General features: G+C 47.6%; 1 protein-coding gene across 1 annotated transcript in view; it reads left to right on the plus strand.

Annotated features, from left to right (window-relative positions):
* The window catches only part of LOC137447867 (transmembrane 9 superfamily member 2-like), a 40,953-nt gene extending 28,807 nt beyond the window's left edge, over window positions 1-12,146 (plus strand). Inside the window, exons 15-17 of the mRNA XM_068151796.1 lie at window positions 1,874-1,985; window positions 2,705-2,876; window positions 11,481-12,146. Of these exons, the coding sequence (XP_068007897.1) occupies window positions 1,874-1,985; window positions 2,705-2,876; window positions 11,481-11,548 (352 nt within the window). The 3' untranslated portion in view covers window positions 11,549-12,146. The remainder of the gene's footprint in view (window positions 1-1,873; window positions 1,986-2,704; window positions 2,877-11,480) is intronic.
* The last annotated feature ends 6,578 nt before the right edge of the window (window positions 12,147-18,724 follow it).

Here is an 18,724-nt window from a genome sequence, read left to right on the forward strand (position 1 = left end):
GAGTCCATCATCAGTAAATTTGCAGATGACACCAAGCTGGGGGCAGGAGTTGATCTGCTGGAAGGTAGAGAGGCTTTGCAGAGGGACCTTGCCAGGCTGGACAGATGGGCAGAGTCCAAGGGCATGAGACTGAACACATCCAAGTGCCAGGTTCTGCACATTGGCCACAACAACCCCAGGTAGAGCTACAGGCTGGGGTCAGAGTGGCTGGAGAGCAGCCAGGCAGAGAGGGACCTGGGGGTGCTGGTTGATGGTAGGCTGAACATGAGCCTGCAGTGTGCCCAGGGGGCCAAGAGGGCCAATGGCATCCTGGCCTGCATCAGGAACAGTGTGGCCAGCAGGAGCAGGGAGGTCATTCTGCCCCTGTACACTGCACTGGTTAGGCCACACCTCGAGTCCTGTGTCCAGTTCTGGGCCCCTCAGTTTAGGAAGGAGGTTGAGATGCTGGAGCGTGTCCAGAGAAGGGCAACAAAGTTGGTGAGGGGTTTGGAACACAGCCCTGTGAGGAGAGGCTGAGGGAGCTGGGTTTGCTTAGCCTGGAGAGGAGGAGACTCAGGGGTGACCTTCTTGCTCTCTCCAACTCCCTGAAGGGAGGTTGTAGACAGGCAGAGGCTGGTCTGTTCTCCCAGGCAACCAGAACAAGAGGACACAGTCTCAAGCTGCACCAGGGGAGGTTTAGGCTGGATGTTTGGAAGAAGTTCTTCATAGAAAGAGATTGGCCACTGGAATGGGCTGCCTGGGGAGGTGGTGGAGTCACCATCCCTGGAGGAGGCTTGATAGGGTACTTGGTGCCATGGTCTAGTTGATTAGGTGGTGGACACGATGATCTCAAAGGTCTTTTCCAACCTGGTTTCTTCTATCACCTTAGATGAGGAGAGAGACCAACCCCCACCACACTGCAGCCCCCTTTCAGGGATTTGTAGGAAGCAATGAATTGTTCAGTGGGAAATATTAACCTGAATGTGCCAAGTTTTTTAGGTGCCCTCTGTTTGCGCTGAGATTTCTCACGGAACAGTTCTCTGAATCAGTTCCTAAATGCAAGCATGTTAGATATCTTGGCCCTTCACATCAGTCCAACAAATGTAGAAGCTGTGTACTATAGCTGTGTAGAAAAAAGTGCAGTTAGCTGAGAAGCAGGTATGCTCCTGGCTTTTGCAGCTGAAATGACTGAATTCCCAAATTATTGCTCATTATTCATACTGCAGAAGCACAGAGAGAACATGCAACTCCCACTCCCTCTGTCAAATCTTACGCTGCACTAATTGACACCAGCAGTCAAAGTTGATTTGGTTACTTTCCTTATCTGAAAGACACCAGATTAAAAGTAAACTACTGTATTTCCCTTGCATTTGGTTATTTGGCTGTTTGATCATGCCTTGTACTGGTTTCAGACTTGGTCTGGGGGTAGTGGAAGAGCATCTGGCTGGATGCAGTGAGGGGAGAACAGAGACACTTGGAAAACTTCCCTGCAGAGTTAGGGAGGGAGTAGTGACTGTAGCTGGGGAAGAGTACAAGTGTTAGGGAAGCTAAAAGATGCCTGAAGTGATAAATGCTTCTGGGAAATGCCCATCACTGTTACCTGTGAAAGCTGATTGAAGCTCATTTCAAGGGAAACATGACCGAGGACTTGGAGCATCGCTCTGTAAAGCAGTGGTTTTGTTCACAAAGTACATCAGACAAAGAAAACAGTGTTTTCATGAGTCAGCCAGTAGTGGTCTGCTCACATTTACTGCAGTGGTGTGGATTTTACTGTATTTATTTAAATTTTTTTTAATTAACTTCATATCTAGCCAGGTACAACTATATATAAATTAACTCAGAGCTGTAACCAAAAATGAGCCTCTCACTGACTTTTGTTGTTGTTTTGTTGCAGGTCTCATCAGATGTACTACATGTTTGGTTTCCTGTTCCTAGTTTTTATAATTCTTCTGATTACGTGTTCTGAGGCTACAGTTTTGCTGTGCTACTTCCATCTGTGTGCAGAGGTAAAAAGTACAGTTTTGATGTAGGTAGTTAGGTGTTAGAGAGGAGGTATTCACGTGTACTGTGATGTGCTGGACATTGGGAATGGATTTTATTGTCAGCCCATGGCAAGGATCACAGAATGCACTGGGTTGGAAGGCACCATTGGAAGTCACCTTGTCCAACCCTCCCTGCAGTAAGCAGGGACATCTCCTGCTAGATCATGTTGCTCAGGGCACCAGCAAGCTTGACCTTGGATGTCTCTAGGGATGGGACCTTGACCACATCCCTGGGTAACCTGTTCCAGCATTTCACCACCCTCATTTTAAACAACTTCCTCCCAATGTCTAACCTAAATCTGCCTTGCTCCAGTTTCAAACCATTGCCCTTTGTCCTATCCCTGCAGGCCTTTCTAAACACTCCCTCCCCAGCCTTCCTGAAGTCTGCCCCCTTCAGATAGTGAAATACCTCTTCTGAAATACACCTTTTGCTTCAAACTCCACTGCTTGCAGCAGTTAACCAAAGATGAACAGCCTTGATCTTGGATTAGTTTCATGTTGATAGTGGAAGCGCCACAGCTGACTGAGAAAGAAGCAGCTGTGTGCTAGGTGGAGACTTCTGTTGAGAGAAACTTTGACTAGTTAAATATATTTCATAAGACAAGTGATGTTTTCTAACCAGCTGGCTTGTGTTCTGTCTTCCCTGTGGTGTCTCACTCAACTGTTTGTTTTCTTTCTTCCAGGATTATCACTGGTGGTGGCGATCGTTCTTGACAAGCAGCTTTACAGCCGTTTATCTCTTCATCTATGCAGTTCACTACTTCTTCTCCAAACTCCAGATAACAGGAACTGCTAGCACCATTTTGTACTTTGGTTACACAATGATCATGGTCTTGATCTTTTTCCTTTTCACAGGTAAGTCCATTGCTCAAATTTGAAACGAGCTCAGTGAAATGAGAAACAGTAGGTGAAATGTAGGCCGTACAAAACAATACAACTTCTTACTCTCTAGGTAGACTCATGGTTTGTGACACCATGCATCACAGGAAGATATTTTTAAAGGTGTTTTTTTTTTTCTCTGAGATTACATTTTCCTAATTGAAATTGCATTCATCAATAGTAAAATCAATTTTCCTTCACTACCTATTACATCAACGGTGAGTTCCAGCCATTGTACATTCAAAGTGCCATTCTTGTTCACTTGGTCGGGGATGCTTAATTCAATTCTGGATTTCATAATTGGTTCTAGAAGCTCTGTATTTAGAGATTTTATGCTTCACAATTGGACAATAAAAGGTGGTTTCAGCTTCCTCTATTAGCAAGTTGGTGCTGGGAGAGCGATTGCCCATTGGAATGGGCTGCCCAGCAAGGCGGTGGAGTCACCATCACTGGAGGTGTTCAGGAGGAGACTTGATAGGGTGTTTGGTTGCATGGTTTAGTTGATCAGATGGTGTTGGGTGATAGGATGGACATGATGATCCTGAAGGTCTCTTCCAACCTGGTTTATTCTGTTCTGGGAGGAAAAATAAATGTTGAAAATGGGGAGTTCTAGGATGTTAGAGGTGGTCTTCCTTGCTCTTACCACTTCTTAATGACAGGAATGTACTTTAGCTGAAGGAACCTATTGGAACCATGTCTCTCCTTCTTTTAGCAGTCCAGCTTCTCTTCTGTTATTCATGCAGCCTAAATGCCTTGTACAGAATTACTCTAATGTTCAAAACCACTTGGATCAAACTGTTACTTCAAACTTGATTGGATGTGAAATCTACAGCAGGTCTACCATGTGCTAGATGAAATTAGAAGCTCTTTGAGGAGTGCTGACCTTCAAAAATAGCCAGGAGCATTATATAGATGTTCATCACACTGCTGCTTTTGTGTGTATGTAGCTCCAACACATGAAGTCAGATCTCTTTTGTCTCTGCTTAGCATTGTGAAGTAGTGCAGTGGTAGAACTAGAGAAAGGGTCCATGGGTTTGTTTGCAAAACCAACCTTTACATTCACTCCTAAGATTTGTAGTGGAGGACCTCTCTGTGGATGCCTGGATGGTTCAGATTTGTTACTTCTTACTATCTTCTGCCTGATTATTGAAACCTGCTGTCATTACTTTGTGTTGGCTTTAGGAAATGCATCACTTACCTCCCTTGATGCAATTAGAAAAAGACTAGCTAGAGCAAGTAATGAAGCTAAGTCTCAGCATCAGACTTCAAGTTTGTCAGTTCAGTACTGAGCAAGACCTCTTATCTTTATTGCCTCCAGTGCTGGCTGAGAGGAGGTAAAATAAAAGCCCTGTTCCTAATAAAACACTGAAGACAACTACTGTATGTGTTTGCACAAAGTAATCCTGCTGGCACTTAGTTAACTGGCACTTAGTGCTAGATTGCTGTTGTTGCTTGTTGCTTAGACCTCTATCTCTTCAAAAGAAAGTGTGTGTGGGGGAAAGTTTTACAAAGAAGCATTGGGGGGGGGAGGGGGAGAAGGAGGATTTGCTTCTAATCTTTAATTATTAGAAGGCAAACATAGGCATATTGCCAATTAAACCCCTGCTTCAATCCTGGTGAAACAGACAAGCTCCAGATGTCCTCTGTAATATCTCTATATATTACCAAAAAAAAAGAGAGCCAAACTATAGTCTAAAGTGTTTTAATTGCTTTTAAACTAAAGCAAGATGATAATGTGTCTGGGTTTTTAGCATAGGTTAGTTTCCCTCCTGCCAATTTCACTTAGGAGATGCAAATTGGCCGAATTAAAAATAGCCCTTTCATATATGAAGCGATAATTGAAATGGTCATGGCAGCTGCTGAAATGGCCTTAAAAGCTTCAGATGTGCTGATGCTGAAGTTCTTGATGTGGAGACCAGAGAAGGCCCCAAAAATACAATTGGAAAAAAAACTGTGTTGCTGTTACAATTGCAGAGTCCCTTTTGGGTTTTTTCACGTGGAGCTGCAGTAGTGATGCTTCTGCTGCAGCTATAGCTCAGGAGGAAAGCTACTACCTGGTCCTTTAGGTTTAATGGCAATTTAATAGGACAATTAGTCACTGAAAGGTGATGGGTATAACAAGTAGAGGCAGTGTGTCTAGAAAATCCTTCCTCATGTCAAATTCTGGGATCAATTTCTTTCCCATATTTAGTTTATATTTTTATTATTCATTTTATCTTTGCCTGAAATCAGACCCTCAATGGGAAGGTCGTGAGTTCAAGCCTGCAGTGGGCAGTAGCGTCCTCCCTACTCTAGTCATGAGGTCTGTGGTGACAGGCTGGACTCGATGATCTTTGAGGTCCCTTCCAACCTTAGGAATACTGAATACTGAAATGGAAGCTGACTCAAGTTGAAGACACCAAACTTTGCTTTGCTAAGTGAAATGCTCCTTAATAGCACTTGCTTTGGGAAATAAAGGTGAGAAGTTTATGGAGGTGAGGGAGTTTGCTACCATAACTTTACTCACAGTTTTCGTATAGAACAGAATTAACCAGGTTGGAAAAGATCTTTGAGTCTAACCTATCATCCAACACCATCTAATCAACTAAACCATGGCACCAAGCACCCCATCCAGTCTCTTCCTAAACACCTCCAGTGATGGTGACTCCACCACCTCCCTGGGCATCACATTGCAATGGCCAAGCTCTTTCTATGAAGAGCTTCTTCCTAACACCCAGTCTAAACCTCCCCTGGCACAGCTTTAAACTGTGTCCTCTTGTTCTGATGCTGGTTGCCTGGGAGAAGACACCAACCCCCACCTGGCTGCAACCTCCCTTCAGGTAGTTGGAGAGAGCAGTAATGTTTCCCCTGAGCCTTCTCTCCAGGCTAAGCAACCCCAGCTCCCTCACTCTCTCCTCACAGGGCTGTGCTCCAAACCCCTCCCCAACTTTATTGCCCTTCTCTGGACCCTTTCCAGCAACTCAACATCTTTCCTAAACTGGGGGGCCCAGAACTGGACACAGGACTCAAGGTTTTCGTATGGACTCATAGGATTATAGAGTTGCTTTGGTTGGAAAAGACCTCTAAGATCACAGAGTCCAACCATCAACCCACCATGGCCACTAAACCATCTCCCAAAGTGCCACATCCATACATTTCTTGAACATCTCCAGGGGCGGTGAGTCCACCACCTTCCTGGGCTGCCTGTGCCAATCCCTGACCACTCTTGCAGCAAAGGCATTTTTCCTAACCTCCAACCTTACCCTCCCCTGGCACAATTTCATAGTATCATTCAGGGTTGGAAGGGACCACAAGGATCATCTAGTTCCAACCCCCCTGCCATGGGCAGGGACACCCCACACTAGATCAGGCTGGCCAGAGCCTCATCCAGCCTGGGCTTAAACACCTCCAGGGACAGGGCCCCAACCACCTCCCTGGACAACCCATTCCAGGGCTTCACCACTCTGGCCACCATTTCAGGCCATTTCCTCTCATTCTGTCACCTTGTATTAGGAGAACGAGACCAACCCCCACCTCCCTCCCGGGATGGGCCCTTGGTCTGTTCCACTTTAGTTAGCTCTAGGTATTTTGGGTTGTTTTTCTTCTCCTCTTGCCTATTAGGTCTCAGCACCTGTGTCAGAAATAGTGAGGGCAGCCTGACCACCTCCTGTGCGGCAGCGTGTTGCGTCCCTGTGCGTGGTACAAAAGGGAGCCTAATGAATAAGGAAATAGGAACTGCAGTGCTTGTAGGGCAAGAAGGGGCAGGACATAATCTGAGTGGTGAAATCTAACAATTAATGTGCACAGCCAAAGGAGGGAATTCTATTTTAATGGACAAAGTGCGACTAATCTTGGGAGGAAATAATAAGTGTGGTCGACTTGGGGGAGGGGGAGGGATAGCGACGTGATTACATGCATTTTATGCTAGGAGATGAGGGAATGCTGAGCATAGGCAAAGCATGTTGCTTCCCAGTGACCTCTATTTTTGAACATCATTTTCACTTGTGAGTTAATGCCACGTTCAAAATTGAGTTTTGATCTTCTGGGTAGATTGTGTTTAGAATCCGAGATTCTGAAGCGCCCACCACTGTGCGGTGATTGAAACCAGTATGATGCAGAGAGCTTTTAAGGTACAGAAGAAGTAGCGGCCAAGTGCAGAGTGCTTCTCTGTTTGCTTTCTTACAATCACTTCGTGCTTGGAATCCTCTTTTCTTCATTAAACAATGAAAGCTAGAAGGAATGAAGAGAGCAGAACAGTCTGCTTAATGTGTTTTGCCATTCTTCTGGCTGGTAATCCTTGGGTTTAATTTGGAATTGCAGCTAGTTTACTGCTAACTTTCCCTTAGCCAGTTAGATGCTAGCTTTCTGTGCCCCAGATCTTTCTGTGTCTGAGAGAACTGTTGCTGAGTGGTAGCAGATAGCAGACCAGAGTATCCAAAAGGCTGGAAACTAGAGGACAAGGGCCTGTACTGATAGGATGAGGGGCAATGGCCTCAAACTAGAGAAGAGCAGATGTAGATTGGATGTTAGGAGAGAGTTGGGGTTTTTTAACCATGAGGGTAGTGGAACACTGGGACAGGTTGCCTAGAGAGGTGGTTTGGATAGAATAGAATAAACCAGATTGTAAGAGACCTTCAAGATCATTGTGTCCAGCCTATCATCCAACACCACCTAATCAACTAAACCATGGCACCAAGCAGCCTATCAAGTCTCTTCCTAAACACCTCCAGGGATGGCGACTCCACCACCTCCTTGGGCAGCACAGAGGTTGGTTGCAGGAACCACTCTGTGGTTCATGGAATCACAAACATGCTTGGGTCCAAGGTGGAAAAAATCCACTGTAGATTTCAGTGGAGTCAGGCACTGTACTGCTTCTGTTCTTCAAAAGGAGTTGAGCTTTTTGCTGCAGCAGCATAAGCAATCCTATGGGGAAAGCAGCTTGTAAATAAAGTTCCTTAGCTAACATTTGTCTGGTAATACTGATACTGGAAAGAAATTCTTTAGACACTGGAACAGGTTGCCCAGGGAGATTGTGGATGCCCCCTCCCAGGAGGTGTTCAGAGCCAGATTGGATGAAGCCTTGGGCAGCCTGGTCTAGTGGAAGGTGTTCCTGCCCATGGCAGGGGGCTGGGACTAGATGAACTTTAAGGTCCTTTCCAACCCAAACCATTCTGTGATTTTTTTGTAATGCAACTGAGCTTTTGGAAGTTCCTACTCTGAGTGTTTGGCCTGTGCAATAAGTAAAACCACAGATGAGAGTACTAAAAATGCTTTGGTGATTCATCTGACTTCTAAATCTGTAGGTGGATGGATCCTTGAGGTAGCTTTTCAACCTGGTTCTGATTCTGCCAGCACTTTTAAGCTCTTCAGATCTTTTGAGTGTCAAGTGTAGTGCATAAAAGTGCTTCTAGGGTCCTTAGTTAGTTGGGCAGGGACTGGCTGGAAAGCAGCCCTGAGGAGAGAGACTTGGGGGTGCTGGTGGAGGAGAAGCTCAACAGGAGCTCTCAGTGTGCACTTGCAGCCCAGAAAGCCAGTCAGATCCTGGGCTGCATCAGGAGAAGTGTGGCCAGCAGGGCAAGGGAGGTGATTCTCCCCCTCTGCTCAGCTCTGGTGAGACCCCACCTGGAGTACTGCCTCCAGTTCTGGAGCCCCGATTACAAGAGGGATGTGGAGGTGCTGGAAGGTGTCCAGAGAAGGGCCACGAGGATGCTCAGAGGGCTGGAGCACCTCTCCTGTGAGGACAGACTGAAGAAGTTGGGGCTGTTCAGTCTGGAGAAGAGAAGGCTCTGAGGAGACCTAATTGTGGCCTTCCTGTATCTGAAGGGGGCCTACAAGAAGGCTGGGGAGGGACTGCTCAGGATCTCAGGTAGTGATAGGACTAGGGGGATTGGAATGAAGCTGGAGGTGGGGAGATTGAGGCTGGAGGTGAGGAGGAAGTTCTTCCCCATGAGAGTGGTGAAGCCCTGGAATGTGTTGTCCAGGGAGGTGGTTGAGGCCCCGTCCCTGGGGGTGTTTAAGCCCAGGCTGGATGAGGCTGTGGCCAGGCTGATCTAGTGTGGGGTGTCCCTGCCCATGGCAGGGGGGTTGGAACTAGATGATCCTTGTGGCCCCTTCCAACCCTGACTGATACTATGATACTATGCCCTTCTGGAAGTTTCTTACCTATAGAGCTCTCCACAACTGGAATTTGTAGGATATGCTTGTTCCTGGGAGGGGAAAAGAGAGTACAATACAATGTGGAAGTAACAGCAGAAGGGACTTCTGCTGACCTGAGAAGGTTCTGAATGTGGTAAGGCTGGACCTTGGTGATAAGTCAAGCCTTTTTCTCCTGAGCTTCTACGTTCATGGTTCAAATCTGGTGTCTGAGAAACATTATTGCATGTGTTAGGGAACAGTCTTGCCCCGGTTCCATTGCACTGGGAAAATGTGTGCTGTAGTTTGACAAAGGAGCCAGGGGGTGCTTGGCCTTTGAGTTGCTAAACAGACTTGTGGGTTGGTGGTTTTTTTTAAGGAGAGAAGTTGAAAATCAATGTCACTGAGACCTGTGAAAAATCTGTTTAGAGATGAACTGCTTGTTCCCAGTGTGAAGCCTTCAGACTCTTCTGTGAATGAGGCCACATTTTCTAGGAAGCTGGTGTATCAGAAAGAGTCAGAGACAGACAAGGGTTGGAGGGAAACACTCTGCATTTAGGGTGCCTTCCCATGTGAAGTTAGGGCATGCTCACAAGACTGGGAAAAATCTCCTCCTTGTGTGAAAGTTACACATTTTTGTTATGAGCTTGCAATTTTGTTGTAGAACAGCAGATGGGTTTGTAAGATACTTCATCTGTTTAAACATTTGGAAGAAACGTGGCTTTCAAAGCCATGAAAGGCTCAGAGTGGGCTGTGTTATAAAAACAACCAGAAAGCAGATGCTGAGAACCATTACTGGAGGAGGGAAAAAAAGCCATGAGAATAAGGCTTAGAGTAACAATGCTGAGACTGGAGTGTTGGACACAGGGGGAAGGAGTGAGAATTGACCATAAACTGCAAAGACTCAGCCATGTCCCAACCTACAGGGCAATTAAATTCCTTCTGTGGTTGGTGGCTGATCTCCTACCAACAGCAGTAAATCTGCCATCTCCTACTGTTTTGGAGGATGATAACTGCAGACTTGGAGGGCAAGGGTAGTCTTTGGAATATGATAGCAGGCTGTCAAAAAGCCTTTAGGTGCAAATATGCATGGTGACAGAACATGATGATAAGTAAAGACAGGTCCTCACTGATCAAATATGTAGATGTGGGCTGAAAGACAGAAATGCATCAAATAAAGATAAGTGCTTAATGAAGAACCTCTCAGTAAACTAGTCACAGTGAAAAGTTGAAGCTGATCATTGAATCACAATCATTTTGGTTGGAAAAGACCTTTAAGATTGGGTCCAACCTATATCTAACTCCCATCAAGCCTGGTGCTAAACCAGGTCACTCAGCACCACATCTCTGCCTCTTTGAAACACCTTCAGGGATGGAGATTCGACCTCCTCCCTGGGCAGCCTGTGCCAGTCTTTGAGAACCCCTTTGGTCAAGAAAGTTCTTCTAATGGGGCAAGGATGTGCTGATAATGTTTCCCAGCCTCCCATCAGCTGTGGCTTAAGGGCTTGTTAGCATTTGAAATGTTGTCTCTTGTCACTAATAGCCTTTGGATTTGTTTTGTTCATGAACTTAGTTGCACAAACTAGTGTATGTTCTTGTGGTCTGTTGCACCAGATTATAGAATCAGAGACTCGAAGAATGGGTTTGTTTGGAAAAGACCTGTAAGATCATCAACCTAACACCACCATGGCCGAAAGTGCCATGGCCACAGGTTTCTTGAGCACCTCCAGGGATGGGGACTCCACCACCTCCCTGGGCAGCCTGTGCCAATCCCTGACCACTCTTGCAGCAAAGACAGATTTCCTGATACCCAATCTAACCCTCCCCTGCCACGATTTCAGGCCATTTCCTCTTGTTCTGATCCCACACCAGCCTCCTTTCAGGAAGCTGTATCATGTGGTTTGGTTTGTCACTGCTAATTCCATCTGATTCGTGCTCCCAACTGCTACAGCACTCAGAGCACTGCTTTAACAAAAGGAAGTAACAGAGGACCATACAGAGTAAGAAGTTCCCTATTCTGGAGTATAAATAGAGCATGGTGAACAGAAAACCAGGCCAGGTGATGTGTTTCTTTTTTTCCTCCAAGGCCTTGTTTGGTGTCATAATTCATAGGTGGCTGTGAGCTATTGTAGAGCTAAAAACCTCAGGTAGGTGTTGACTTTGTGTGCCTCCAAAAGGCCACTTCTGAAATGGTGCTGTGTGCCTGCAAGTGGTGATAGCAGCATCACCTTCAGTCCTTCACATGTACATCAAGCAGCCTGGTCCCAAAAGTCATCTTTTGATCTAAATCAATAACTTAGCCTAGGGATGAATGTATGTTGTTGAATTGAACAAGTGCTGCTGTTCTTCTAGGATAGTTAGCTGGATTACGATGTTAGATTCTGTCCTGCTGGGAGGTACTGGTTAGGTTTTTTTCCTCTCAGAGCAAGCTGGGGGATAAACTAACCATTTTCCCCTTCCTCCTCTTAGGGACTATTGGATTTTTTGCCTGCTTCTGGTTTGTAAGTAAGATTTACAGTGTTGTGAAAGTGGACTGAAAAGCTTCCAAGTGGCTTTTGAACATATCTCCCTCGCTGTTTGATAACTTTGGCCATCTCTTGGAAACCATCCTGGGCGGTTTGTACAGGAAGAAACGACGCCGAGGAGCAGACGACGGGGTGCAAAACTGCAGCTCTTCCTGGAGGGAAATGGCCCCACAGGCAAAATGCTTACATCAGAATGAAGTGTCTTGAGTCCAATGTCAGATTAACATCTCGACTTTGCTTTGGGCCAAAGGAAGATTCTGTCAACTAGTCCATTTTTGCACACTGAGTGCATTCTACAGACCTCCAGCTGAATTCCCTTGTGATCTATTTCATGATATATCTTTTTTTTTGGTTACCTCTCTTAGTTACCATTTATATACCAGGAAAGCATAGGACTGTCAAGTAAATCTATGTAAAATGTGAAATTATTTGGGGGTTGGTGTGGTTTTGGTTGGGTTGGTTTTTTTAACTTAACTCTGATTGTACATAGTCTCCTGCACCTTCTTTACAGCTAGCTGTCTTCTTACAAGTGTACATGCATTTAGTGGCTTGTAGACTTTATTACAAATATCACCACTGGGGTTTGTTCCAATAAAACTGCACAACTCTGCCTGCCTCCTTTCCTTTGTCTTGTTCATCGCACCTTCACTGCTCGCACACACAGCACCGCAGTTTGACCCAGCTGAGCGCTTTCAGGCTTCCCACTGGTTTAGGGCAAGTTTGGCTGTGACTTTGCTTACAAGCTGAAGGCCTTGGTCATGTTGGAATCATAGAATCAATAAGGTTGGAAAAGACCTCAAAGATCATCACCCAACACCTCATGACTACTGGACCATGGCACCAAGAGCCACATCCAATCCCCTCTTGAACACCTCCAGGGATGGGGACTCCACCACCTCCCTGGGCAGCATGTTCCAATGGCCAACAACTCTCTGGGAAGAGCTTTCTCCTTACCTCCTCCCTGGTGGAGTTCAAAGCTAGGGTGGATGAGGCCTTGAGCAACCTGCTTTAGTGGAAAGTGCTCCTGCCCATGGCAGGGGGGTTGGATCTAGGTGATCTTTGATGTTTCTTCTTCTTATGAAATTATTGTGGTTTGACTTGATGATCTTGAAGGTCTTTTCATAGAATCCTAGAATTGTTTTGGTTGGAAAAGACCTCTAAAATCAAGTCCAACCATCAGCCTGGTGACATCAGGGTCATTATACTATGCCCCACAGTGCCATGTCCTCCAGGGATGGTGACTCCACCATCTCCCAGCCTCTTCCAATGCCTGACCACTCTTGCAGGAAACACTTTTTTCCCCCTGAGATCCAACTTAAACCTCCCCTGCCACAGCTTGAGGCCATTCTTAATCTATCACTGATGCTAGGGAGAAGAGACCAGCCCCTACCCTCCTCCAACCTCCTTTCAGGAAGTTGGAGCAGAGGGAGCAGACCTGTTTTTCAATTGGCTGTGTTACTGCCCCCCTTGCAGATGAGTAAGGGGATGTTCACTCAGCTTAATGGGTGAAATACTCAAAGCTTATTAACTGGCATATGGAAACATTCCTCATGGGAAGCTGCTTTTCCTTGTCTAAGCCTGCAGTTTTAACAGGAGCCAGAATGGTTCCCTGTCTTTTCACAGTCATACAAACACCATGTCATGGTCACTGCTGGTTCATGTCCTACCCAAAATGGAACCTTTGCTAGGAGTCTTGCCTCTATCTGTAGGTGATCCTGAAGTGGGGGACAGATCATTGAATGGTTTGAGTTGGGAGGGACAGAATTACCCAGCGTTAGAGGTTGGAAGGGAAGTCCAGCCCCCCTGACAGCAGGGTCACCCAGGGGACATCATACAGGAATGCATCCAGGTGAGTTTGAAAGTCTCCAGAGAAAGAGATTCCACAGCCTCTCTGCTCAGCCTACTCCAGGGCTCCAGCACCCTTACAGCAAAGAAGTGCCTCCTAATGTTGAGGTGGAGCTTCCTGTTCCTTGTCTTATCACTGGGCACCACAAAAAGGAGCCTGGCACCGTCATCCTGACACTCATCTCTCAGCTAGCTGTAGGCATTGATACAGTGTGTACAGGGTCTTGTTGCTCCTATATCTGTGCAAACCTTCTGAAGGACCCTTTGTAGAGGAAGGAATATATGTGGAGCTTGGAGTATGTGGCATGTTCATCATGATGCCCAGCCATCAGCTTGTCTCCAGTGCCTTGTGTCATGCTCCTTACACCTGTTGTGCTTTTGCATTGGGCAACACACTCCCAAGTTCACCCTGATCATGGGCCAGAGAATTCAGTCTGCTCTGCAGCCTTCAAATTCAGTGTGACCAGCAGGATGGGGGAGGTGCTTCTCCCCCTCTGCTCTTCTCCCATGAGACCACCCCTGGAGCACTGCATCAAGTTCTGGTGCCCCCAGCACCAGAAGGACATTGAACTGCTAGAGAGTGACCGGAGAAGGCCATGAAGATGATCAGAGGGCTGGAGCAGTTCCCCTGTGGGGACAGACTGGGAGAGTTAGGGCTGTTCAGTCTGGAGAAGGGAAGGTTCCAGGGAGACCTTAGAGCAGTCTTCCAGTACTAGAATAGAGTAGCATAGAGTAGAGTAGAGTAGAATAGACCATGTTGGAAGAGACCTTCAAGATCATCGAGTCCAACCCATCAACCAATCCAACCCACCTAAACAACTAAACCATGGCACCAAGCACCCCAGAGGGGGTTACAGAAGCCCAGAAGGGGGCTACAGGAGACCTGGGGAAGGATGGGATGAAGGCAATGGCTTTGACCTGGAAGAGGGGAGATGGAGACTGGAGATTAGGAAGAAATTCTTTAGAGTGAGGGTGGTGAGACACTGGAACAGGTTGCTCAGGGAGGTTGTGGCTGCCCCCTCCCTGGAGGTGTCCAAGGTCAGAGTATACACAGCCCTGAGCAACCTGGTCTCATGGGAGGTGTCCCTGCCCATGGCAGGAGAGTTGGAACTGGATAATCTTTAAGATCCCTTCCATTCTATCAGTGGATGATAAGAGCAGGATGCATCATTTGTTCTGCCGAGGTGCTGCAAGCCCATAGACAGCACTTGAGGATCACCAGCTATTTTGTTATGCAAAGTGCCTACAGGTAGAGAGTTCACAGCACTAATTAGCTTTGTTCATGCAAACTGGGAAGCCCTTTAAGACTTTCTGTCAAGTTATTAGCACCAGGGTTTTGATAGATAAGATTAGGGCCTGCAGAGCTTACCCAAGGTGATTTAAGTTCCATTTGCAAGTCAGGGAAGAACTCTTAGAAGTTTGACATCATGGAAACAGTAAACCAGGGAGATTTATTACTGGGGCAGAGAGAACAGGCCCCTGCTTTGTTTATCAGAAGGAGCTGGGTGAATCAGATGTGCACATGTGCCTCCCACATTTCCTGGGTTTGTTTCCCTCCTGTGCTGCTCCTTGACGTGCTCTGCAGAGGATGAAAAGCCATCGAAGCTCTGGCAGAAGCCCTTTGGACTCTCCGGGACGAGGATTATATTTGTACCTCCAGAGGATGTGTAGCTCCCTCTCAAGCTACCACAAACAGAGACATCTGCACTCCAGCTCTCAGCAAGGCCTTCCCTTCTCGAGGAGAAAGGCAATAAAGGAAATCCTGGTAGCACAGCTCAGGGGGGTGGGCTGAAGAGCTGACGCTCCTGGGCTCTGCCAGAGCTCCCTGCGTGATGTCAGCACCTCAGAAATGCTTATCCCAAAGGCTGATGGCTGCAGGCAAATAGAGATGTGTGGCATGTGGCACAGACCCCCATCGGTGTCCAGGAGGCAAGAGAGAGAGAGGGCTTGACACAGGGATGCAGCAGCAGAATCATAGAATCATTAAGGTTGGAAAAGACCTCATTAAGTCCAACCATCAACCCCCCCCCACCATGCCCACTAAACCATGGCCCAAGATGTCTACAGTTTTTTAGCACTCCAGAGACAGTGACTGCAGAACCTCCCTGGGCAGCCTGTTCCAATCCCTGACCACTCTTGCAGCAAAGACATTTTTCCTGATACCCAACCCAAACTTTCCCTGTTGCAGCTTGAGGCTGTTTTCTCTCATCCTATCACTTGTTACTTGGGAGAAGAGACCAGCCCCCACCTGGCTCCAACCTCCTTTCAGGGAGCTGTAGAGAGCCATGAGGTCTCCCCTCAGCCTCCTCTTCTCCACACTAAACACCCCCAGCTCCCTCAGCTGCTCCTCACCAGCCCTGTTCTCCAGACCCCAATGCAATCATGGGTACACACCTGGACGTGGCACTGCCTGGTGCCAGTGGGCAGGGTTGTGGCCGTCACAGCCTGCTTGGCAGCCAGGTCAGCCTGTGGCCAGGTGTCCTGGCTGTGTTAGTTGGTTTAGTAAGACACACTCCCTCTGCCTGGAGAGCTTCTCCCACTGCTGTCCTGAGACCACCAACAGCCCTGCAGCACCAATGGAAGAAACGTTTGGGTGCTGGGAAGCAGCATCACTTTGGAGGTGTTGTGAGCAGTGAGAAGGAAATGGATTCCCCAGGGTGCTGTGCAGCTGGGGCTGCATTTGGTTCTGTTCTGCCAGCAGATGCTGCTCGTGCCTTTACATTCACAGGTCCTCACTTGGTGCTGGTCACACACTCAGGATTAAACCTAATCCAGATCAAGAGAGAATCCATCCGACAGGATGAGGGCAATGAGTAGGTTTCCCTGTGGCTTAGCATGAGGTACATATCCAGCAAACCTCCTACTGATGGTTAGGCCACACTTTGAGTACTGTGCCCAGTTCTGGGCTCCTCAATTTAAGAGGGACATTGAGACCCTTGAATGTGTCCAGAGAAGGGCAACAAAGCTGGGGAGGGGTCTGGAGCACAGCCCTGTGAGGAGAGGCTAAGGGAGCTGGGGTTGCTTAGCCTGGAGAAGAGGAGGCTCAGGGGAGACCTTCTTGCTCTCTCCAACTCCCTGAATGGAGGTTGTAGCCAGGTGGAGGTTGGTCTCTTCTCCCAGGCAAGCAGCACCAGAACAAGAGGACACAGTCTCAAGCTGTGCCAGGGGAGGTTTAGGCTTGAGGTGCGGAGAAAGTTCTTCCCAGAAAGAGTAACTGGGCACTGGAATGTGCTGCCCAGGGAGGTGGTGGAGTCCCTATCCCTGGAGGTGTTCAACAAAGGCTTGGATGTGGCACTTGGAGCCATGGTTTAGTTGTCAGGAGGTGTTAGGTATGAGGTAATAGGTTGGAGTTGATGATCTCTGAGGTCTTCCCCAAGCTGGCTGATTCCATGATTCTAAAGGCAGGGCACACCTGCTGTCTGCTTTGGGTTTTAATTTAGAGGAGGACAGCTGGTGGGGAGAAGAAGAGGACTCTCAGCATCCCAGCTGGAGGACTGGTGGTGGCCAACCAGCAGTGGTGATTTATGTGTGGGGGATTTTCCAGCTGACACCTTTGGGTTGGCACAGACGAGATGTGCTGGCAGTTTGAGTTAACAGCGGATGCAGCGAGGAGCTGGCACATGGTAGCCACTGAGCATCGTGGTGATGCTAACTCCTGGACAAAGAGCACAATTGAAAAACCCAGCAGGTTTCCCCTCCTCTCCTTTGCTAATGCCCAGGGGATGCTTGGGAATCCTCTACCCAACCATGTCTCCATTGGGCCCCACTCCAGAGGGATGTGCAGGCTGGGGCAGGAGCATGATGCCTGTGGAGCTTCAGCAGCCTGAGTCTTAAGGTGATGAGAGCAGGACCAGAGCAGGATCTCAGTGTCATGGCAGGGGCACGACCAGTGTTGACACCATGATGGTGCCCACCCTGTGTGCACAGGGCTTGCCAGGCCTCAGGGAAATGCCAAGGGCCATCACAGCAACGGAGAAGTATATAGTGGAGAAGAAATGAAGTGCATGAAGAGAGTGCTCACCAAACATAAAGCCCCTCAGTGCTGCTTTGTGAGCATCCCAGGGGAGCACTCCAGTCCAAAGCTTAGAATCATTAGAATAGAATAGCATAGAATAGCAGAGACTAGACAAGACTAGACTAGACTAGACTAGACTAGACTAGAATAGAATTAACCAGGTTGGAAGAGACCTTTGAGCTCATCAAGTCCAACCTATCACCCAACACCACCTAATCAACTAAACCATGGCACCAAGCACCCCATCCAGTCTCTTCCTAAACACCTCCAGTGATGGTGACTCCACCACCTCCCTGGGCAGCACATCCTATCTTATCTATCCTATCTATCACTTGTTACTTGGGAAAAGAGACCAACCCCCACCTGGCTCCAACCTCCTCTCAGGGAGCTGTAGAGTGCAATGTGGTCTCCCCTCAGGCTCCTCTTTCCCAGTCTCTATAACCCCACTTCTCTCAGCTGCTCCTCACCAGCCCTGTTCTCCAGACCCTTCACCAGCTTCATTGCCCTTCTCTGGCTTGGCTCCAGCACCTCAGTAGCTGCTTATGGCAACATTTTGGTGTGTGGTTTTCAAACCAGGTGTTACACCCTCGGCAGGGTGGTTTTAATTTGTTGCTAAATTACTTTCTCAGCTCTAGTGGCGATTGAAGGACTTCTCTCTTCCAGTGTGATTTATTTTCAACAGCTAAGGGGTATAATAAAGACAACTGCTGGCCAAGAATATTTCTAACAGCATAAACAGGCTTTGTTTTCCTGTTTGACACTGGGGAAAAGTTCTCCAGTGGCTCTCATTAGGAAACACAACACATGTCAGTCGTCACCGAGCAGCAGCGAGAGGAACATGGCCCAGCAGGATGAGTCAGATAGTTAAATAGAATCAGAGAATGGTTTGGGTTGGAAGGGACCTTCAGGATCATCTAATTCCAACCCCTTGCCATGGGCAGGGACACCTCCCACTAGACCAGGTTCCTCCAACCTGGTCTTGAACACCTCCAGGGAGGGGACATCCACAGCCTCCCTGGGCAGCTTGTGCCAGTGTCTCCCCACCCTCACTCTGAAGAATTCCTTCCTCATCTCCAGTCTCAATCTCCCCTCTCCCAGCTCAAAGTCATTTTCCCTCATCCTGGCACCCCCAGCCCTTGCCAAAAGTCCCTCCCCAGCTGTCCTGTAGCCCACTTCAAGTGCTGGAAGGCTACTCTAAGGTCTCCCTGGAGCCTTCTCTTCTCCAGGCTGACCAGCCTGAAAATAACTAAATAGAAGTTACTTACCTCAGAAGTTTGACTCTCTGAATGTTACTTGCCATGGTAGCCAATTACCATGTTGTCAAAGGA

The sequence above is a fragment of the Melanerpes formicivorus genome, unplaced genomic scaffold (genome assembly GCF_026170545.1).
Source record: "Melanerpes formicivorus ecotype bairdi unplaced genomic scaffold, bMelFor1.0.p_v2 SCAF_22, whole genome shotgun sequence".
NCBI lineage: Eukaryota > Metazoa > Chordata > Aves > Piciformes > Picidae > Melanerpes > Melanerpes formicivorus.